The sequence below is a fragment of the Myotis yumanensis genome, unplaced genomic scaffold (genome assembly GCF_028538775.1).
Source record: "Myotis yumanensis isolate MYYU_CA2020_CCGP unplaced genomic scaffold, mMyoYum1.0.hap1 SCAF_1, whole genome shotgun sequence".
NCBI classification, from domain to species: Eukaryota; Metazoa; Chordata; class Mammalia; order Chiroptera; family Vespertilionidae; genus Myotis; species Myotis yumanensis.
Genome location: NW_027223752.1, coordinates 107488035 through 107512618, shown reverse-complemented (window position 1 = coordinate 107512618; position 24584 = coordinate 107488035). Strand labels below are relative to the sequence as shown.

General features: G+C 41.9%; 1 protein-coding gene across 4 annotated transcripts in view; it reads left to right on the top strand.

The window, feature by feature from the left end:
• Positions 1-24584, top strand: part of NRP1 (neuropilin 1) — a 178276-nt gene that overhangs the window by 46188 nt on the left and 107504 nt on the right. For all 4 annotated transcript variants that reach the window (XR_011473161.1, XM_070429205.1, XM_070429194.1 and 1 more), the window contains one exon: positions 23192-23373. Coding sequence is in view for 3 of the 4 variants with exons in the window: in XM_070429205.1 (XP_070285306.1) it covers positions 23192-23373 (182 nt within the window). In the remaining variant the exon portion in view is untranslated. The remainder of the gene's footprint in view (positions 1-23191; positions 23374-24584) is intronic.

Below are 24584 nucleotides of genomic sequence, written 5' to 3'. Positions count from 1 at the left end.
ATCGATATTATTACTGTTCAACCATTTGCACAGACTGTGTTTAATATGTCTGTCAAACATTAATGGGAAAGTATTTTTAAGACATTGGATTTTAAATAAGAAAAATTACAGAACATCAAGTTGAAGTCATTGTTTTTAATGACTGCCAAATCCAACATTATTTCTGTCTCAGAAGTATTTGAACTGTTAACCTGTGTTCCTGAGTGTATGTTTGCCAGTGAATAAATAGGAAGGAATTCGGTACTAACTGATATAAATGACATTTGACTTCTAAATTTATAAAAGCCTATTTTAAGGTTAAAAAATTATAAAGCCTAGGTGTGTGTTTAATTAGTGAAAATTGGCATTTTGCCTATATCTGGAAAGGAAAATTATTACAATCTGAGTCATTAAGAAAAATAACCTTAATCAATGATACTTTTATAGTACAGCAATAATCTTACTATATTATACAAAAAAATATTAAAGGAAATGTCAGTTGGCATAAAATTACATAGTAGTAAAGAGCGTGGGAATAAGATAAAATTCAACATAGAAATTTAACAGTTTCAAAAATATGAATATTCTCTATCTAAAATTTAGAGTTTTTGGCTGGCATGGGTGGTTTCTAAAAGAAAAATAAGTAGAATAAATTAAAGTATTTCTTTGGCATCAGAAAGCCAACCCTCAAAGTAGATGTGAAAAATGTTTGTGTTAAATTGTCACAAAGACATTTCGTTTGCTCTCTGGCTGCATCTCAGGGCAGACCTTGACCTGTGCTTTCCCTGCCTTGACCCTCTCTCTATTTCCTGGATCCGGCTGTACAGAGCCAACTTTTTTTTTCCATGACAAGACCCTAGCTCTAGATTGCCTACTCGCGAATCCATAAGAGGGGCAGAGGCTGGGCCTGTGGACATGGAGGGAGGAGGTATGCACAGAAGATTTAGAAGAGTGGATAACAGAAGCCTAGCTACCAATCCTGCCCTTTGTGGCACGGACACTGTCTCAGGTCCCCAAAACACAGTGAGAGAGCCTTTGAAATGCATGCACTCTTCAAAGTGCTTACCCTCTCTGTAATTGCTAAAATAATCATAATTCTATAACTTTTGAGCAAGAAGAGAAGTGGTTTCTCTACTTGTATTGCTTTTATTTAGTCTAATAAATGATTTATTTAAATTGATCTCTTCTTATAATACCAAAAACAGTTAGAAACTTTAGGGGCATAAAGTTTCCCTTTCTATGGTTACCTGAAGAGCTCTTACATGAAAGGAGAATTGAATGTGATCTTAACTTGAAAACATAAAAATCTTAGAAGAAAACATAGGCAGTAAAATCTAGGACATTTCTTGTAGCAATATTTTTTTCTGATACATCACCTGGGGCAAGGAACACAAAAGAAAAAAATAAACAAATGTGATTACATCAAACTAAAAGCTTTTGCATAGCAAAAGAAACCATCAACAAAATGAAAAGACAGCCCTGGCCGGCTTGGCTCAGTAGATAGAGCGTCAGTCAGCCTGCTAACTGAAGGGTCCCAGGTTAGATTCTGGCCAACGGCACATGCCTGGGTTGTGGGATCAATCCCCAGTGCAAGAAACAGCCAATCAATGATTCTCTCTCATCATTGCTGTTTCTATCTCTCTCTCATCCCTTCCTCTCTGAAATCAATAAAGAAATATATTTTTTTTAAAAAGAAAAGAAAATCCACTGAATGGGAGAACATATTTGCTAATGATACATCTGATAAGGAATTAATATCTAAAACTTATGCAGAACTTATATAACTCAACACTAAAAAAAATAAACAATCAAAAAAATGCAAAGGACCTGATCAAACATTCCTCCAAAGAGGACATACAGATGGCCAATAGATTAAAAAATGCTCAATCTCATAAACCACCAGAGAGATGCAAATTATAAACACAATGACATATTACTTTATACTTGTCAGAATGGTTATCAATAAATCAACAAACAAGTGTTGGCGAGGATGTGCAGAGAAGGGAACCCTAAAATGCTGCTGGTGGGAATGCAGACTTATGCAGCCACTGTGGAAAACAGTACGGAGTTACCTCAAAAAATTAAAAATGGAACTGCTATGACCCAGTGATCCCACTTCTGGGAATTTATCCAAAGAAACCCAAAACACTAATTTGAAAGATTATTTGTATCCCTATATTCATTGCAGCATTATTTACAATAGCCAGAATTTGGAAGCAGCCCAAGCAGCCCAGTAGATGAGTGGATAAAAAAAGCTTTGGTACATTTACACAATGGAATACTACTCTGTCATAAAAAAGAAGGCCTTCTTATCTTTTGCGATAGCATGGATGGACCTGGAGAGCACTATGCTAAGTGAAATAAGTCAGTCAGAGAAAGACAAATACCATATAATTTCAATCATATGTGGAATCTATGAAGATAAACTCACAAAGTAGAAACAGACTCATAAATACAAAAAACAGACTAATAGCTGTCAGAGGAGAGGGGTGTTGCAGGGCTGGGTGAAAAAGGTAAAGAAATTAAGCAAAAACACACAACTCATAGACACAGACAATAGTATGGTGATTACCAGAAGGAAAAGGGGGGGGTGGAAGGGTAAAAGAGGGGATAAATGGTGATGGAAGGAGACTTAACTTGGGGTGGTAAATACACAATACAATATAGAGATGACGTATTATAGAATTGTACACCTAAAACCTATATAATTTTATTAACCAATGTCATCCCAATAAATTCAATAAAAAGTAAAATAAAAATTAAAAAATAAATGTGTTCTTAGGATGAATGAATAGAAACTATATTAAATACTGGAGAAATATTTATTGAGGGAACAAGTACAGGCCAAAGTAAGGGAGAGGAGATAGTCCCCAAGGAGTCAAAGATGGGATGAGCTCCCCGTGTGGTCCCTTTCTTTTTCCTGTAGGCGAAGCAATGCCTTGGTAGGAATTTTAAATTAGAAGTTAAATGATGATTATAAAGACCCTTTTCTTTATCACCCAAAAAACAAGATATAATGAACAGTTTGTTTTTTGTCATAATGCAGTGGAAAGTTCTAGCTCTTCTACTAACTAGATTTGAAATATTGTTATAGTTCCTTTAAGTGTTCTGGGCTCTGGTCATACCTACACTAATAAAAGACAAAGATGCTAATTGACCGTACCTTCACTATGCCCTAAGCCATGCCCATCAGCCAATCAGAGCGATTATATGCAAATTAACCCAACCAAGATGGCAGTGGGCAGCCACAGAGCTGGAGCAAGCAGGAGGTTTGGTTGCCTGGGCGATGGAGGAAGCCAAGCTTCCTGCCTGTGCTGAGCTGGCTGTGGCCTCCGCAAAAGGCAACAAAGTTTCAATTATAGAAGACAAATAAATCCCAGATACCCGCTTCCAGCCAGCCTCCACTGGGAGACTGGGTGGCTGGGGGCTGTAGCCAGCATGTAAACAGCTATCAGCCCCTCACCCAGGCTGCCCAGGTACCCCAGGGGGGACCCCCACCCTGAAGGGGAGGTGGCCAGCCTGCAAACAGCCATCAGCCCCTCACCCAGGCTGGCCAGGCACCAGCAGGACCCCCCTCCCTGAAGTGGGTGTGGCCAGCCTGCAAACAGCCATCAGCCCCTCACTCAGGCTGGCCACACCCTCATGGGGTAAGGGTCCTCGCTAGGGGGCTTGGCCAGCCTGCAAACAGCCATCAGCCCCTCACACAGGCTGGCCAGGCACCAGCAGGACCCCCCTCCCTGAAGGGGGTGTGGCCAGCCTGAAAACAGTCCTCAGCCCCTCACCCAGGCTGGCCAGGCACCCCAGCAGGACCCCCACCCTGATCTGGGACAACCTTCAGGGCAAACCAGCCAGCCCCCACCCATGCACCAGGCCTCTATCCTATATAATAAAAGGGTAATAGGCAAATTGACCCTAACAGCAGAGCAACAGGGAATAACTGGTCACTATGACACACACTGACCACCAAGGGGCAGACGCTGAATGCTGGAGCTGCCCCCTGATGGTCAGTGTGCTCCCACAGGGGGAGCTCTGCTCTGCCACAAGCCAGGCTGATGTCTGCCAGTACAGTGGTGGTGGCGGGAGTCTCTCCTGCCTCCTCAGCATCATTAAGGATGTCCGACTGCAGCTTAGGCCTGCTCCCCTCTGGCAAGTAGACATCCCCCAAGGGCTCCCAGGCTTCCAGAGGGATGTTTGACTGCCAGCTTAGGCCCAATCCCCCGGGGAGCGGGCCTAAGCCAGCAGGTGGTCATTCCCCGAGGGTTCCCAGACTGCAAGAGGGCACAGGCCGGGCTGAGGGACCCTTCCGAGTGCACAAATTTTTGTGCACCGGGCCTCTAGACATCTATAAAATGCAATATCATCTCTTTTCCCTTAGATCTTTCTTTCCCCACTGTAAAACTTTGCCAGTTCTATTCATGGTGATCACCTTTACATTAACTAGTTAGTAAATCCAGAACATTCCTGATTCCTACTCTCAGAGAGACAAACTAGAATTATCCACACCAAATGCATTGTTAACTTAGTTTGAGCCTCTTTGACCAAGAATGGGCACAGGCTTAGGGTAGTAGCATCCTACTTGTTTAGCCCAAGACAGTTACTAAAACAGCTTTACCAATCTCTGATTAAAATTAAATTCCTAACATTTATTAAGGAAGACTAGAAGACTGCCAAATGTATCTTCATCTCAAATTTGTGTCATCATTTACAAAGTTGTCCCTCCTGAAATATTTTTATTATTTCTGAACTGTGACTAGTATAAATAATGTGACTTTTCAAAATAGCACATAAGAAATACTTTGTGATGAATACTAGTTCCACAGGTATTGTATAATAAACTAGAGGCCTGGTGCACAACATTTGTGCACTGGAGGGGGGGTTACCTCAGCCCGGCCCGCACCCTTTTGTAGTCTGGGACCCCTTAGGGGATGTCTGCTTGTCGGCTGAGGCAGGAGCAGGCCTAAGCCATCAGGCGGACATCCCCCAAGGAGTCCTTAGTGCTGCCACAGAGGTGGGAGAGGCTCCTGCCACTACCGCTGCACTCGCCAGCCATGAGCCTGGCTTCTTGCCGAGCGGTGCTCCCCCTGTGGGAGTGCACTGGCCACCAGGGGGTCAGGTCCTGCATTGAGCGTCTGCCCTCTAGTGGTCAGTGCACATCATAGTGACTGGTCATTCCACTGTTTGGTCGATTTGCATATTAGGGTTTTATTATATAGGACTAGAAGACTGGTTCACAAAATTCATACACAGAGAGGGGGTGCCCCTCAGCCCAGCCTGCGCCCTCTCGCAATTCAGGACCCCTTGGGTAGGCTCCCTAGGCCTGGGTGGTGATCAGGGCCTATTGGGGCTTTCCTTTACCCGGCTGTTGGCAGCTGGACCCACCCCCACCACTGCCACTGCTTGCCATTTGTGCAGTGCTGCCCCCCTCCCCTGCCACCAGTTGCCTCCCTCTGAAGGCAACAGGCATGGGGTGCAATCACTTGGCTGGCTTGGGCCTTCCTCTGCAGGGCGATTGCTGGCCGGCCCCGCACACCCACCACAGCATTGTTAGCCAGTGGCCTGGGCCTCCCTCTGTGGGGCGATCGATTGCAGGGTCTCCCAATCAATCACCCCACAGAGGGAGGCCCCACCCACCTGCCACAGCGCTGCCAGACTGGTAGCCTGGGCCTCCCTGTTTGGGGCGATCGATCGCGGGGCTCTGCTATCAATCGCCCAGCAGAAGGAGGCTCCGCCCACCCGATCAGGGCTCCAGATCAATTGCCATGCAGAGCCTGGGCTTCCTTCTTTGGGGCGATGATGGGGGCCCCCTCAACCAATCACATTGCACTCACCTTGACTGGCCTGGCACCAGTGCACATCATAGTGTGGTCATCTAGAAGGTTGTCTGGACTGTCATTCTGCTGTTCTGTCGTTCGGTTGATTTGCATATTATGCTTTTATTATTATAGATGGGTCTATGATCAATGAGATTGATATATGTTGGGTTAAACCAAGTTACTCTAAATCAAGGTATCATAGCCCTGGAACTTCTCAGAGCCTGTAATATACTGACATAAATTATGAATATTTATAATGGAACATTATCTGAAGCATTCCCAAATGAGTTGGGGGTGGAGGGAAGAAAACATATTTTCTCTTGAAGCATTTCTGGGGAACACATTTTAGGACCAGTCTCTCCCATTTCTGCTTCCTACTAAAAAAAAAAAAAAAAAAGGATTAAGCACAACAGATTGGAGAGTGATGAAAAAAATAATAATATCATCTAGGTAATGTGCCATTACTAGAGGAAAAAGCAATCAGAATTAATATGGAGTACTTTAAAAGTAATACAACAATTTCAAGAACTTGCAATGTTTTAAATGTTTCCCCCATAAGAATTCTCAAAGGGCTTGTTTTATTGTGCATTTGTAAGAAAGCATTTATTTGCCCTCCAATAATTCAAGAACTAAAATTCTGAAAAACTGCCTTGTTCCTATCTTTCCCTGTGCATTTACACTATCAATTCTCTTAATAAACTTTTATTAATAAAGTGCAATAAACTGTACTCTCTACATTAAGAGCATTCAAAGAAATTAGATTGTTTAAATGTAATGAAATGTTAAATTATTTTATAAATTCTGGATTTTAGTGGGAGAAAATTATCTCTCCTTATGGAATAATTAAAGTAATGAAGGTATAGCATAACCTTTTCCCTCCTTTTGCCTACCTGACTTGTTATTACAGCTGACACTTTAGTATTATCAAGGGGAACTTTTTATATCTTTCTCTTGCTTGTGTTCTGCTTAGAGAAGAGTGCATTTGGAAATGCTCCCTTATGCTAAATTTCATTTTATCCAACTTGACCATATTTCCTTTTTCTTTCTGTTAAACTTGCCATAACAATGTCTTGGGGTTGGGACATTCTTTAGATGGTAGGGTGGGGGTTATATGATTGCCTGATTGAGTTAAATCCAATTTCTAACCACAGAGCCATTTCGGCAAGGTGACCCCTTATGTGGTCATGTGATTAAACTTAGCAAGATGGTGCTCCTGGTCTTAAGCTACTGGCAATATTTATGGTCACTACTCTCCTTTTTTCTAAACACACTTTAAGGTCTGAATAAATCATGAGGCCACCTAGATCATGAATCCCCCTCTTCTCTCCATGAGCTTGTTTCTAACACAGGTAGTTAAAGTCTTCTTCTATACAAGAAAAAAATCATGTCAACTAAAGTTTAGGCCAATAACCAATGATTCTCTGAATATGTTGGTTTTTATAACCATTTTCCATTTTGTAAAATAGAAAAGCCCCTAGTTGATATTTGCAGTTATTTTATGTCCACACATATATTTCTCATTATATAAATTATTCCCTGTATTACAGATTGACTTTGGGTGCCAGGTTAGTAAAACTGCTAGTAGCCCAGTCATCGGCAGCTAATACACATGCCTTTTGATATAACAAAATTTTAAATAATTAAAAAGAATATTCTAAGCACGAATGCATCAGAGTGTAAAGATGACTTACAGCAAATAGTTTGTTGCTTTCTATAAATATTTTTGATTAAGGAAAACAAAATATATCTGTGACATGATCAATTTTTCTCATGTGCATTTTATTCTAGTATCATAAATGCATTAGGTCCTTACCTAAAAGATTAATTTTCTTGGCTTTAGTTAACTTAGTGGTCTGTACTTAAGTAAACTGCACAGAAGAGTGCAATTTTGACTTGGGTCAGTACCCACTGCCCAATCTTAAAATTCAGCTCACCCTTTCTTTCTCTACTGGTGTCACTAAAAGAAGAAACATCTAATCTGTATTACTGGACCCTTTTTTTTCAGAATTTCTTGCTTTCCACTTTTTCAGAAAAAAGGAGGTCATTTCAGGGTAAGAGACTTCTTCCCCACTCCAGAAGGAACCATCTTACCTACCTGATGCTGAAGGGGCTCTACTGTAATTACTGCACAGAACAAAAACTTAAAAAGAAATATTTGCCAACTTATTTGCCAAATCCTGCAGCTCTGACTAGCCCACTACCTAGATCCCCACTGAATAATTAGTAATAAATTAGGAATATTTTTTTAAATCTTAAAATTAGCATATTAGATCCCATAGTCTAAAACAGAATTATTGCTTTATTTCCTTTTCCAAAGATTAAAAAGGAAACTTGAGGATCAAGATTTCAGGATGGTGTAAGCCAGAGTCACTGCCTTTCCAGAGCTGGATGTTGCACCCTGGTGCTTCCACCATACTAATTAAGGGGCCTTTCTGAACAAATTCAGTACTGTATGCTCATAGCACTAGTCCAACTGCTGAGCATTAAATTAGTTGGGCAATCAATGGAAATACTTAATGGATTTAGTGATTAAACACACACACACACACACACACACACACACAGTGGTACATATAAATTGACTTCTTTAAATCCATTGTTGACAATGGCTTTAATTGATTGAGTTTTGTTGGCAGTACTGGAGCAAGACCTACTGTCATTGCAGCTAGTATTTTTCAGAATATCTGATTATGGTCATATTCTGAGTTAGTCATGTTCTGACTGATCGATAACCCTGGGAGATAACAATAGCTAAATGTCCTGCACTACCTGAACTGTAGTTTGCTTTGAACTGAGTTGTATACATTTGGGCAAACACAACTGCTCCATTTAGCTTTCTATGTATTTGTCTCATTCCTTCTGCATTCCAACTTCACTTGGAAAGGGACCTCAAGCCCCCTCAACATTGCATAATTATTTCATCTAATGCTCCTGTTAATTATCTTGTCCATTTTACAGGTGAGCAACTAAGGCTCACAAAAGTGAGTTAGTGACCTACCCAAGGCAGTGATCAGTGGCAGAGTGTGAGGACTCAGATCACAGTTGTCCCATTTTGGCTAATGTGCCTGGTCAGGCAGGGTGAACTCTTTGCCTTATTGTCCTCTTTGACACTTTATGGGAGGCCAAAGATGGTGACACTTCTTGATAGATCAAAGGTGTAGGAGTGGCTCCTAAGGACCCAGTTCTTCCTGCCCCAGCTCTCTTTCTCTACAGGACCATGTTAAAAGAGACTCAGTTCATTAAATGTATGTATATATACGTATATATACTGAGTGGCCAGATTATTATGACCACCTGATGTTTGTAGGCAAATTAGCTATAATTTCACGCTGAAGTTGCTAGAGGGCCAGACCTTTATAAATAGGGAAGCAGGTTGTTTACCACGACAGTAGAAGTGATTTTTTTCTGAAGATATGGGTAAATTTAACAGCCTTTTTAACGTGGGATATATTTGAACGTGAGTGGCCAAATTATTATGACAACCCATCAGTACTGCATTGGGCCACCTTTTGCCTTCAATACTGCTGCAATTCTTCTTGGCATTGACTCCACGAGATGTTGAAAGGTGATGTGAGGAATCTGAAACCATGCCTGATGAATAGCACTGTCCAGTTCTGTGATATTTGATGTTTATGGAACCAGCTGCCTGATGGACAAATGCTCAATTGGATTGAGATCTGGTGATTTTGGGGGCCACTTAAGCAAGGTAAAGTCTCCCTCGTGTTCTTGAAACCACTCCTGCACAATATGAGCACCATGGCATGGCACATTGTCTTGTTAGAAGAAGCCATCTCCATTGGGATATGCCATCAACATGATAGGATGAACTTGATCAGCAACGATACTTAGGTATGTTGTGCTATTCAGATGTTGTTCCACACAAATTAAAGGGCCCAAATCATGCCAGGAAATCATGCCCCAAACCATAACACTGCCCCCACCAGCTTGAAGGGTTGTACTCATGCATGTGGGGTGCATGCTTTCATGCTGCTTCTGCCAAATTCTCACTCTGCCATCTGCATGATGCAACTGGAAACATGATTCATCGGACCACATGACTTTTTTCCAATGCTCGACTGTCCAATCCTTGTGTTCCTTTGTGAACTGGAGATGTTTTATCTTGGTAACTGCAGACAGCAAAGGTGTTCAAACAGGCTTAGGCTTGCTTCCATATCCCATACGATGCAGTGTATGGCTAATTTGCCTACAAACGTCAGGTGGTCATAATAATCTGGCTACTCAGTATATATATATTTATAAAAGAGTAATATGCTAATTAGACCAGGAGACCTTCCAGGAGACCTTCTGGGGGGCAGTTGGAGGCAAGTAGGCCAGCAGGGGAGGGGGGCAGGTGAGAGTGATCAGGCCAGCAGGGGGGGCAGTTGGAGGCGAGCAGGTTGGCATGGGCGGGCAGTTGGGGGTGGTCAGGCTGGCGGGGGGGGGGGGGAGTTGGGGGCACTCAGGCAGGCAGGCAGAGTGGTTAGGGGCAATCAGGCAGGCAGGCAGGTGAATGGTTAGGAGTCAGCAGTCCCGAATTGCGAGAGGGATCCCAGATTGGAGAGGGTGCAGCTAGGCTGAGGGACACCCTCCCTCCCATGCATGAATTTCATGCACCGGGCCACTATATATATGTTATGCCCAGATTTCAAGATTCCCACAAACCAACAGGGAGCCATGTTCGATGCAAAAGCAAAGGATCCTTTATTATTAGTAGTACAGACCCAGGTCTGGCTCCCAGAAGGGGGGAGTGCCCCCGTGAGAAAAACCAGGGTTTTAATAGGGGGTGGAGTGAGGGGACTGTGGGCCCTGCCGATTGGCCAGGCGCAAGCTGGGTCTTGTTACACAGGATGTGATTATCTCTATGGCGCGCACATCCCTTGATTGTCATTGGTTAGTTTAAAATCCCGGGCGTGGCCAGCAGAGGCCTGGGCTTCCAGGAAGAAGGGAGGGTCTGAGCACATGGCTCCTACCCCAACATGGAGGATACGGGCAAGATGGAGGGCATAGCCCTCGCCCTTTCATTGCAGCTAGTATCCTTTATTAATGGATACTAGCTGGCCTGATCACTCTCACCTGCCCCCCTTTGTCTTGGAACTTCCGGCTCAATCATGAGACGCACTGCATTTCTATTCCACCGTTGCTAGAGGCTCGTACTGGGCATATCTTAATAAATGGTCCGGTGGAAGGGAAAGAAACCATTTTAGCTTTAACAACTTCTATTGAAATAGGATTTTTCTTCTTAAAATTCCTCCATGGCTATTAAAAAGCCAAATCAAGATTAATTTATCTACTGTCCTGATGTTTGCATAAACACAACAAGAATGGTAACTGACTACCTTTGCTGGAATCTCATGGTTGAATCTTAATGTGCCCCGTAGGGCCAGGAAGCCACGCCACCCAGCTGCCATCAGGCCTGCCTGCAGTATCCGCTGAGTTAGGTGAATCCCTCACTTGTAGCAACTCCACCTGAGCCCACGCTCCAGGCTTTAAGGCCCATCTCAGTAGCCCTCCTACCCGTTGCGGCCCAGAGTGTGTGGGGGTTCCGCAGGGATGCAGAGGCATCTTTACTGCTCCCCTTTTACTCTTACCAACCGCCAGTGAGGTAGGGCATGGGCCTGATGCTCCATTTTGGAAGGCTGAGAAGAGAGGAGCAGAGAGAAGAGAATATACTTTATAAGGAAAAGCACCTTAAAATAAATATATAAGGATTTAAAGCAAATAAGAAAGTAAATATGTCCAAAATGTCCCCTCTGTCACTTCTTGATGTCTTTATATGCTATGTAAACCCATCTTAGGATAATTCATAAAGGTAATTATTTTTTTCCTGAGAACAGTGGAAAGTTGGCAAGAAGTAAAATTTTCTATGAAATAGGGAGGCAAACAAGTTGTAAATGATGTTAATATCTTCCAGATGGCACAGTTTTACTTAGGGACTGAAGTTATTGTAATTAAAGGCATGTGAATTTTTCTATAAATACTGAACTTTGCAAGTTTGACACTGGAAGACTCCATCACTTCTGGAGCTTATTCTTTTAAGGGAGGCATTCTTTCTCTTCAATTTAAAATGAAGCTTTGGATTTCATAATCTGAGTTAAATCATAGAAATATTTCCCCTCTGAAGGATTTTTTAATCTCCCATGCCAATAAATCTTAATTATGGAGTCAGATTACTCAGAAATGAAAAATTCAAACTCCAAACATTTTCTAAGAAAATTATACATTTGACCATTATTTTATACCATGTCATGAATTCTTTTATATATTAATTTTGAATTAAGCTACTACCACTTTTCTGTCTCAAGACATACGTGTAGGACAATCCTAACATTTATGTTTTGCTTCAATCAGGAGAGTGTGGCTCACTCCAGAACCCTGCCTTCCCTTTCACTGAAAGCACCACCTGTGGCTCAAGGCTCCTAAACCAACAGCCAATATGACATGAGAACATTGAAATCATTTCAACCATTGCTTTGCGTACCCAATCCTGTCCTTAGTCTTACCCTGCACCCTGCTAGTCTTTGCTCTATCAGGTGATATAAGTGGATGGTCTGGCCAGCCTTCGGTTTCTATTGCAGCTTCAGAGCTTCATGTGTTCTACCAGGGCTTCGTCTGTGTGGTGGGCAGAATCCAGAGAAGTACCCCCAAGATCCTTGGCCCCTGGTGTACATATACCTTCTCCCAATTATTCAATCAACTATTATTAATCTTGGTGCTGCCTCAAAGGGATTTTGCAGAATTAAGCTGCCAAGTCAGTTGACCTCAAAAAAGAAACATTGCCCTGGGTGAGCCTGACCTAATTAGATGAACCTTTAAATGGGACTGAGCTTTTCTTGAAGAGCTGTAAAGCATGAAAAGAATTCATTGTAAGGGAGCCCTGTTGATATCTTGACTTCAGCCTTAGGATACCCTGAGCAGAAAGTCTCAGCCATGCCATGCCAGACTTTATTTATAACAATCCTATATAAGAAAAAGCTAATATGCAAATAGACCAAATGGTGGAACAACCAAACAATTGAACAACCGGTTGCTATGATGTGCACTGACCACCAGGGGGTGTGGATGGAACATGGCAGGCATCAGCAGTAGGTGGCAGAGTGTGAAACATGGTGGGCGTTGGTGTGGCAGGATGGTGGAGCAGGTGAGCGGGGACACCAGACTAAGGCAGGGCACCAGTCACTATCATCAGGGCAAGCCTCTGGTGGTTACTGAAAATTTTTTGCTCCCATGCGCTGCAATCCCACCCGGCACTCACACCTGCTGCCAGCCAGCGCCAGAGCCACCGCTCACACCCACTGCCGGCGCCTGGGGCCGGCCTTGATCGCTCAATGTCGTCAGCGGGTGTGAATGGTAGCTGCCAGGCCCGATTGCCAGTCAGGGCTTCTTCACCTCCCCCTGCTCCTGAGGGGTGATCAGGGCTAGCAGCCACCTCTTGCACCCTGCTGGCAACGACCCCACTCACACCCGCTGTCGGCACCAGAGCCACTGCTCGCACACACTGCCAGCGCCAGCCCTGCTTGCACCCACTGCTGGCGCCGGCCCCAATCACTCCACACCGTCAGCAGGTGCTTGCAGGGCCAGCACCGTCAGCACATAGAAACGATGGTCACGGGACCGGGGCTGCTGGCAGACAGGGGACTAAGGGCCATGGCAGGAGGGGCCTGGCGGGGGCGTGGAGGATGGGCCAAGACCGTCCCTGTGCCCACCACAGCCTCGTGGCCCATAATTCCTTTCAAGATGCATGAATTCATGCACTGGGCCCCTAGTGAGCTAATGAATGTGTATCATTTTAAGCTATTAGATTTATCGTAATTTTTACACAGCAATAAGAAACTAAATGTCTAGTACACACTTGATATTTACCATATCAGTTTCTCCCCTTCTGAGTTGGTCTTGACCAGCTATGACTCATTGCAGCTCTCATAATCCCCCACACAATAAATTATTATCCCTTTGCATTACTCCAATGAAAGCCATTTAATATCTCTTTTAATTTTACCCCAATACAACATTTTTTCTTAAACATTTTATTTCTTCACTTTTCTAGTACCTTTTTTTCTTGGGGCTGTGATCTCTTATACATATTATTGTGTTATTATCTACCCTATCAATCATCAGTTTTCTATAGCTGCAATAAAATTGTTGATATTCATTATTATTGCCCTTATTATTGTAATTCAGCATTACAAAAACTTAAATATGAAAATTTTAATATGTCATTTTTATTGTATTCTGATTATTTGAGACTGTGCTATCTAAAAATGGTACATACAGAAATCTTTACTAATCTTAATTAGAAGAGTCACATTCTGGGAAGATGTTAGTTGGACTATAAGGTGTTTCAATTTACTAGAGGAAAATTACCTGGAAGCTTGTGGACAAACACAAGATTAATACTGTGTGGGTCTTTGCGGTTTAAAATGACAAAAGACAGAAGTGTTTGCAAAAATTTTTGCAGTTTTTATGTCCCAAGAGTGGTAAGGATTTGGCGTCCCATTTACAATCAGTGGGCTCAGTTGCACGAGAGATGATTTGGCTTAAAACCATCCAGCAGCCACTGAGTAAAGCTGCCTGGTCTTTTCAGCACTACACTCTTCCCAGTTCTGTGGCCTGTGCCCAACCAGCCAGGTGGTCTCCCATGCATTCTGCAACCTGTGCTCATTTTGAAGCTAAGCAGACAGTGAAAACCTTGGACCCTCAGTTTACTCATAGGTGGAACCTGAGTTTGAGAGATAAGATCTGTGCAGGAACTCAGTGGTGAGGAAGTGGAAATGCTACTAAAATGCTACTCCCCTGCTGAAATGAATGGGGTTATCAATATGTCATAGGTAGCTACCCCAGCTGAAAAAATGTCACCTAGACCCTGACAATGTCAGAGCACATGGTAAAAATATGCATAAACATATAAAAAGTGTAGATGTAGTCATACTATGGATTAGAAGTTAGGGGTGTATCAAAGGTTTATTGAAGAAAAACTGAATTTTAGAAAGTGTCCTAAGTGAAAATGAGCCCATGCTCAAAGAGTAATATACTACACTCCTGCTTCTAGTACAGAGTGCATCTAGAAAGAACAAAATATATATACACACATATACATATTGAAAAAATATATATTTAGGGAAAATATTTGATATTTTAATAAAGAAAAATTGCTTTATAAACTTAGAAACACACTTTAAAGGGAAGTATGACAGTATAATAAGCAAAGCAATATTCTGTTAATAGGAGAAAATTAAAAATTGTATACAGATTTAGAATGGCTTTCATAGAAATTGGCATTTGATCAGAGGCTAGGAGCTGGAGGACAAGAGCCAGTTGATAACCCCGCTCTCTGTTCCTTTGAAAAAGTGGAGGGATTCTCTGGTGCATCCTCAGGCCCTCTCCCTGCTCTGAATCTCAGATGTGCCAATTTCATGCTAAGGGCATGCACCAGGCTAGTGCTAGCCTTTGTGTGGTCAGAGGGGCCTGCCCTTTCCACCTATGTATCCTGGGTAGTGGATGGAGCTATCTGTGTTCAGGCCCAGGGTGGTGGCACTAGGAAGAAAACAAAATTACAGTTACCATTTAGCACTACTCCAGCATCTACCTGTTCCATCTCTTTGACAGTCTGGGGTTGGGTTCTTGTCATGTGGTCTCTGAACAGCCAGCTAGGCCAGGAGGACCAGTATAGCTTTAGGAGAAAGCCCATTCAATGGCCACCATCAATTCCACTGAAACTTTCAACTCACATGATTTCCTGAAGGTCAAGAGCACCCTCTCTGTCTCTGTAGCTCTCTCCCTCTTTCTCTCTTACACAGATGCAAGTATACCTTTGCACACCCAAGATGTTTATTTATATAGCTGTAAGCACACTGTTAAGAAAAATGAATGAAGTTAGTTGATATGCCATTTTTCTAGCAACAACAACCAGTTTGAAAATTAATCAGGAGTTGTTAATGAATAGTTATAAAATAACTAGAGGCCTGGTGCATGAAATTTGTGCATGGGGAGCTGTCCCTTCAGCGCCCCCCGCTAGCCTGGTCACCCCTTACTACCCCCCCTGCCAACCTGGTTGCCCCCAATTGCCCCCCTTTGCTGGCCTGGTCGTCCCCATCTGCCCCCTCTGCCGGCCTGGTCACCCCTAAGTGCCCCTCCCCTGCCAGCCTAGTTATCCCCAATTGCTCCCTCTGATGGCCTGGTCACCCCATGCAGCCTGCCGTTCAGTCCTTTGGTCACCCGTCAGTACCCCCCCTGCCAGCCTTGTGGCCCCAGGCAGCCTGTTGTTCCTCCCTCTGGTTGTTTCGGTCATGACGGCCCCTGGCTTTTTATATATGAGGATAGGGCCATATCCATTCCTCATCTGCCAAAAATATGTATCAAGGGAGTAACAAGAACAAATATTGGAATCAAATTTGCCTAAAGTAGGCAATGTTGAAAGGATACACATTATTTCCTGCATGTATATCTCTGACCCAGTGCTCCCCCAGGTCTGGGCTTTTGGGCTGGTACCACTTGATAACTGTCTTCCTGGATCCCTGTAAAACAAACATGTCAAACCCTCGGCCCATGGGCTGCATGCAGCCCACAATGAATATTTTTGTGGCCCAGCCAATATAAAGGTATATAAGAAATGTTTTAATAAAAATGTCATAACAATTTTTACAATATCCTGTTATACATAACTAGAGGCCCGGTGCACAAAAATTTGTGCACTTGGAGGGGGTCCCTCAGCCCGGCCTGTGCCCTCTCGCAGTCTGGGACCCCTCGGGGGATGTCCACCTGCTGGCTTAGGCCCACTCCCTGGGGGATCGGGCCTAAGCTGGCAGTCAGACATCCCTCTGGCAGCCCGGGAGCCCTCAGGGGATGTCCACTTGCCAGTGGGGAGCAGGCCTAAGCTGCAGTTGGACATCCTTAGCGCTGCTGAGGAGGCGGGAGAGGCTCCCGCCACCACCATTGTGCTGGCAGCCATCAGCCTGGCTTGTGGCTGAGCAGAGCTTCCCCTGTGGTAGTGCACTGACCACCAGGGGGCAGCTCTGGCATTGAGCGTGTGTGTCATAGTGACCCAGTCTTTCTTCTGTTAGGATCAATTTGCATATTACCCTTTTATTATATAGGATAGAGGCCTGGTGCACAGGTGGGGGCCAGCTGGTTTGCCCTGAAGGGTGTCCTGGATCAGGGTGGGGGTCCCGCTGGGGTGCCTGGCCAGCCTGGGTGAGGGTCTGAGGGCCATTTTCAGGCTAGCCAAGCCCCCCAGTGGGAACCCTCACCCTATGTGGGTGTGGCCAGCCTGGGTGAGGGGCTGAGGGCAGTTTTCAGGCTGGCCACACCCTTCGGCGGCCCAAGCTCCCAGCCTCTCCTTTTTTTCTTTTTTCTTCTGGGATTTATTTATCTTCTATAATTGAAACTTTGTAGCCTTGAGCGGAGCCCTGGGCCGGCCAGGGCAGGTGGGAAGCTTGGCTTCCTCCATAGCCAGGGGCAACGCAAGCCTCCTGCTTGCTCCAGCTCCATGACCGCAGCCATCTTAGTTGGGTTAATTTGCATACTCGCTCCTGATTATTTTGTGGGTGTGGCTTGTGGGCGTGGCTTGAGCCTAGCAGAGGGATGGTTAATTTGCATGTTTCTCTTTTTATTATATAGGATTATTAATAACAAACTACAATGTTTGCTAATGACTGATTATAGTAATCATGTTGCATTCATTTCCCTTATGCGCCTTACGCTCCTTAAGCGCCTTATGTGCAGGCGCACCATTTCTCTCCACTAATACTAGCAATGAATATTTTAGTAGCTGATTGCCATGTCATTAGTCTTGGGCTGACTTGTTTGGTATACGCAACAGGAAATATTTTCGCTTTCAGAGGACAAGAAAAATAGGTTCATTTGTGTTACGCTCATTAATTTGTGTAGTTATTCAATGTCTGGTAAGTTAATGTTCAAGAAAAAAATATTAATTTTTATTAAAATGTTCTATTATTTTATGTTAACAATTACTCATTTATTTCAGCCCTCTATCAAAATAAAGCTATGTTTCTATGAAAATTGAAGTTTTTGGTTTTTTGCAGCCCACATAAACTTAAACCTTGTTTATTTGGCCCATGTTAGCCTTTGAGTTTGACATCCTTGCTGTAAAGACTGTCAGATAATACAGCTGAGAGCACTTTGTAACATGAAAATTACTGAACAAATGGCAAGTATTATTGCCAGCATTTCAGAAAGTATGAGATCAAATTTGTTTTATTTTAACTTTCCAGTACTTAAAAAAAAATTACACAATTTCATTGATTCAGTTGCTCAGAAAAAAGGCAAAGCCTTCTATTTACTTTACAAACAAAACATCATAAAAGATAATGTTTTCTGACCAAGAAATATAAAATTGTTAGCTAGGTAATAGGTGCTGATTTTCTACTTTCTATATAGGTAGTTAATGCTTTTCAAAATAACTTTTATCTGATTAAAAAGGAGCACTTGTCCATTATAAAAATTTTGAAAAATCCAGAAATAGCTGATGAAGATAATTTCATTACCCTGATATTATTAAAAGCTTATTAGCACTTACTAACAGCTGAGCATTTTCCCTTTCAGTTCTTTCTCTACATATGAATGAGTTGAGAATATACTGCACATAGCATTTTATGTTCTGATTTTGAGAGAACATATGCATATGCATTTTTCCTGTTATAAAACATTTTTCATTGAGCATGCTTTTTAATGGCTGAATAATATTCCATGATTTGAATTTACATACATTTTCTTGTTTCCTTCCTCTTTGCCTTATTTCTATTTCCCCCATTACTAAATAAAGCATCAAGCAATAGTTTTTTGCATAAATATTTTACATTATTCCATATTATTTCCTTAGAATATATTTCTAAAAAATGCTTTTGCTGAACAAGAGGCTATGAACCTTTTAAGTCTTTTCATATATCTTGCTTAAAACATAAGCAAAACAGAACTGTTAGGGGTGAATCAGATATAAAATCACTCTAAAACACAGATGTAAACTAATTGGCTCCTCCTAGCTCCATCAACGTGTTTTTCTTTCTAAATCCTTTTTCTAATAGTCTGAGAGAAAATCTGTTCTTCTCTGGAAAATATGTAAGGTGATTCTTGGACAGCAGCATAATAATCCTTACAGATTGTTCAATTGGGGTAGCTATTAATGCCTTGTGCAGAATAAACCAAACATCCAAAGAAACACATTTTTGCAGGTGAAAATTATGTGAGCCAACATTATTTCTCGCTCTGGCTTATGATGTCAGGGATCCAATTTCTCCATTATTAATGTATATATGCACATGGGGATAGAGTCTCTTGGAAGGAGATTAAAAAGATAACACCGCCTAAAATCCTCCTTCCTAATAATTCCAGGCCATTCAGAAGCTGTGAGGGACCTGGTACAGTGGCTCACTACACAGACAACACCCTGCAGAGGACTAGCTTTCTTCCTATTAACAGGCTTCACTGTGGAGAGTTCTGGGGTCACTGACACCCAGAAGAGAAACTCCCACTTCAGTAAAGTGTGCTGTTTGTATATTCAGCACTGCCTACCTAGAGAGCCTCGGAAACCACTCTTTGGTAACTGAATACATTTCTCATTTTCCATCACTTTTCCCTCTACTATGCCATTTTCCTAATACCATATTCAAACTTTCCAAAAGAAAACATAATCTCTGGATAATCCTTTCAAGAATTCTTAGAAGGAAATCTTTACTCCTTTGTCATTCCTATGGGAAACCTAACTCATGGTTACTCTTAGGATGCAAAGTGTTTTCATCACTCTCAAGTAAGGTGAGGGTGGGGGGATATGTAAGCAAAAAGGCCTTTAGCTTCAGGAACTTGCACTCTAAAGCTAGGGATACTCCAGAGATAAGCCACCAGCGTTTCACATCCCAAAACAGAAAACATAGGAAAGTTGCTTTTAATTCATTGTAAAAGGGTTGGGTTGAGAGATCTTTTCATTACTCCCCAGTAAATATAGGCTGCTTTGCCATTATTAGTGCAGAAAGGAAAAGCTTTAAGGTAGAAGGCTTAAGAAAAGAAATGGAAGGATGGCTAAAGGAGGAGAGGAGCCTCTGAATATTTTAAAAATCCACATGATGTTTACATTCCGGTAATGGGGAGGATGAGGTGTGAGGAAGGGCTTTTCTAGCTGGGACCCAGGATTAGGCTTACACTGAGAGCAGGGAGGGCCCGCACAGAAGGGTAGTGCACTTGAGACAGACCCGGTTCCCTTGCCACCTAGGCAGTGGTCGGCAAACTGCGGCTCGAGAGCTACATGTGGCTCTTTGGCCCCTTGAGTGTGGCTCTTCCACAAAATACCTCGTGCGGGCGCCCATGTACAGTGCGATTGAAACTTCGTGGCCCATGCGCAGAAGTCAGTATTTTGTGGAAGAGCCACACTCAAGGGGCCAAAGAGCCGCATGTGGCTCGCGAACCGCAGTTTGCAGACCACTGACCTAGAGCATTCTTCTTTAGGAGCAGAGCTCCAAAGGAAGAGACAAGTCAATTTTCCAAGCCCTCCTCTAGCTCTTAGTAATTACATGCCCAAGACACAATTTCCATTTCCCACTCCAGCTGCTAAGGAGGGCCTTAGAAGTGTCTCCATTTTCACCTTTGTAGGTCTCTGCCTTTGCGAATGGGGAGCTTGATATTCCAAGAAACGCAGTGGTTGCCAAGGGACAGCAGTAATAGAGCCCTGTGCTGTGGCCAGGTTGGGGGCGGGGGAGGGGGATGGAGCGGGGGTCGGTGCAGGAGCAAAATTTGCAAACACAGGATTGTGGGCTTCAGGCCAATGAAGACTTGGTGCGTTGCTGTGGTGACACATTTAGTCTCTCGGAGGGATCTTGGCACACTAGCTGCATTCCTGGCACCACGTTTGTCAGCAAGAAACTTATGGAATAGAACTAGTATCAACTCCAGAGGGAGAGGCAAGCTGCTTTCCTAACTTCTTTGGCAACACTACTCTTTACAACTTGTGTGAATACACCCTCCTGAATAGTTACATGAACTGCTATTTGTGATACAGCTCTTAGGAGCCCTGTTGGATGGTTCTTTGAAGGGAAGTGCTAAAATGAGAGCACCATCCCAGTTTATACATGTAACTATTGTATCCATGAATAATTCAATTCCCTAAAATTGGCATTTAATAATGACATCTCTTGCCTGGAAGAGTATGTAGTCCCTCTCTCCCTTTTAAAAATAGCTTTTACTGTTGCCAAGAGGAGAGCCTCCTATTTCCTATTAGAAGATATATATGTCAATTAAAGTGCTAGCTTCGTTCCCTGTTCAATTCCCTAGCACGGTGCTAGCAAGTCCTCTCACACCTGGCAGAAAGGTGTTCTCACAGAAAGGCCCTTAGTTCTGCCGAAAGCCTGCCCACCTTTCTTATTTGTGGCTGGAAGGCAAAATGCACTAGGATTTAGCCACTTAGTATTCAAATCATGTCAGGATTCAAGTAAAAAGCCTGTATTGCAGAGCTAGATGCACAGTCATGAAGACAAACACAATCAACAGTTCAAATCATAATTCAATTATACACAAGTGTGGGCAAAACATGCAGACCTGTCTAGTCAATGAAGCAGTGACGATAAAAGGTATTGCTACATAAATGCCAACTTGTGAGGCTTTACTAAATGCAGAGTTACCATTCTTTCCAGCTGCACCCCCACCCTTACCCGCATTGCTTTCTTCATCCTCCTCCTCATTCTCCACTTTTACTTCTCCTTTTCCATCTTCTTTTAAAATGCACAGCATCTCCAAAAGTATTGAGAAAGAAGCAATTCCTCTGGGTATTTTCCTAGTTTTGCAAAGGGACAGTGACGCAGGCAGGCCAGTAAGGGCTACTGGAAACATGGGATGCAGTAGAGGAAATGCAGTTAATGCAATAATTCACATGCTAATGTTTAGTTCCATCAATGTCAGCTTGATTTTCTCCTCGGCAGACACATAACTGGCACACAACTATAACTGATGCATAGTGTCATTTTTAATTTAAAGAGCATTCAACTGTCCACTTTAACTAGTGATATTATCTTTGCAGTTGTCTCCTAAGACTTTATATAAACACTAGAAACCCAGTGTGCAAAATCACGCTGCCCCGCTCACCGGCACGCAACCCGCCCATCCGCCCCACACCCAACCCTGCCAGGCATAAAGCCCCGCCTACCCTCATCGGTCTTTGGTAGTTTCAGCATTAGGGCCAGAGGCCTTTTATAATATAGATAAATAATGTGTCCTAGACAGTTTGAAAGGGATTGCTAAAGATGGCATTGATTTCTTTTAAATTTCCAGATACAGTTTATGCTACTGCCATATTTTAGCCATTACTGAAATTAATAGATCCCAAGACTTTTGAACCAAGTTAAACACAGAAATAAATGTTTGAAATGAAAGAATTGTAATGTTTTCATGTCAGTTCTCAAAGAAAAATGGAAGACAAATCAGATTATTTCTTTTCTAGTGACTTGGTAAGTAATAAGAAAGAGCAAGACACTAAGAAATATAAAATTCCAAACAAATGAAAATCTTTCTCTTTTCCTGGGGACTCTTGTTTATTGGAGATAGTTTTTCAGACCTTTTAGAGAGAAAAAATGTCCAAGTATATCTGTTACCTTAGTGCAATATTTAGAGTATAATATTTTATTGCCACTTCCTTTATCATTTGTCTCCTTAGTGTATCATTAAGCCTGAATTTTTAAACATCACATCATTTTGGTATTTCCAAATGTGTTATGTTTCCTTTTTAAACAACAATATTCTTTCAAATTTTCAGGCTGATAGGTATAAACAAAGTTACTTGCTATTTTTAAATAAACTTCTTTTCTTTGGAGAAATTACATTCTGCAATTCAAGTGTAGTTTTGGAAGAAGATGATCTGTGTTTGAACCAGAGTTTTCCTAAAAAGTCTGGCATTTGCTGGAATTGGGTTAAACAGTAAAGGATCTCTTTATTATTCTATGGCCATATGTTTAGAGGGTCGCTCACAGAAAGTATTGTTCATGGAAAGCTCCAGCTAAGGAGACATTTTGAATTCATAAAAGAACTGCATAGTTTGAAAAGAATGCATAGCATTATGTATTGACACCACACCACCAGAGACAAAGGAACACAATTTAATAAGAGAGAATAGTGCTCATGAGATTTCTTTTTCTTCTTAATTAGTTACTTTAACTACATTGTCTGCAAGTATAATGGACACCATTATTCTTAATAGTTCTCTATTGCAAGATGATGTATACAGACATCATGTAGTCCATTTTAATTATTTCATTTTGCTAGATTCTCCCCTCCCTGTAATACAGTGGTGAGTGCAGGTAGGACTCTTTTTCCTGACAGACTATGCTGGACAGTGCTGGTTTCTAAATTTTTGAAATTAAAGGGTATTTCTTGCTAACCTAATGGTTCCTTCCATGTTTCTGTGCCAGGTATGACTATGTGGAAGTCATTGATGGAGAAAATGAAAATGGACGTTTATGGGGAAAGTTCTGTGGAAAGATTGCCCCTTCTCCTATAGTGTCTTCAGGGCCATTTCTTTTCATCAAATTTGTCTCTGACTATGAGACACATGGTGCAGGATTTTCCATACGTTATGAAATTTTCAAGAGAGGTGAGTAACCTAGAGTAAAACAAATACAACTAAATGCTTATTAAGATTGTTTGATTCATGAAAGACAAAGTGAAAAGAAAGACAAGGAGTAAATGCTATTATCCTTTTGAAAAAAAATCATGTATTCTCATTATAGAAATGTTAGAAATACTTTAAACAAAGGAAAAGTATCCACTATATGGAAGAAGTATATTTAAATTTTTTAAAAAATACTTCGTCAATCAAAATTGCATGATTCTAATGTGTTAACCACCATTTATAAGGCATATACTCCATTAAACTCTTTTAAGGTCATTTCTTCTTAAAATATGCTTTATCTACTGTTGAAGTTTAATTCTTTCCCCCATTAAAAATGCAGTCCTGTTGCCTTAAAGTTATGTATAGCCTGTTTCTTTTATTTTATTCTAAAATTTAAACCTGGTGGTTCCCAGGAAAAGCAAAGCAGTCCACTAGCCTTAGAGTGTCTAAAGCTATCGGAGGATTTCTATTAATGGGGGAATTGTTGGGGAAAGACCTATTGGAAAAAATAGAGCAGTAACATTTTCAATGGCATTCCCCTTAGGAATTGCATGTCAATTACCCCTCCAATACAATTACTTACTAATCTTCTATTCCAATGCTATATATTGATATGAGATAGGATCTGATAAATCAGGTCTCCCAGCCTTTAGGAATTAAAGATATATATCAGTCAATTTATAAACAATATATCTTTACCTACATATCACTGTTTTTTCCAACAGCTTATAGAATCTTTTGATGCATTAAATTCATACTTCACTTATATTTATTGTATTTAATTATTCCCTTAACATTAATGTGTGGAGGACCTATCTAGGGACAGAAGTTCAAGATTTGAATATATTGTCCTAGAATATAGGCAAAAGAGCTTTTAAAAATAGAACAAATCTAGCCATACCAATGGCAAATGCCTAAGGTCTTCTGGGTCAGCAACAACTGAGAATAGTGAAAAGGAGTCATTAAGAGTTTCTGGGAACATTGATACAACTTCTTAAAATTTCAAAGATATCTGCACTGCCCCATAGAAATGTGGATAGATGAAGAGAACTTACTTCAGACATTTATTTAAGTACATACTTGGAAACTCTTTAGTATGAATATGACATCAATATGTACAGATGATTACATATGTACATATTTCCTTGTGTTGAAAGCCGTTTGGTGTGTTAAATCATTTTGTACACATATGC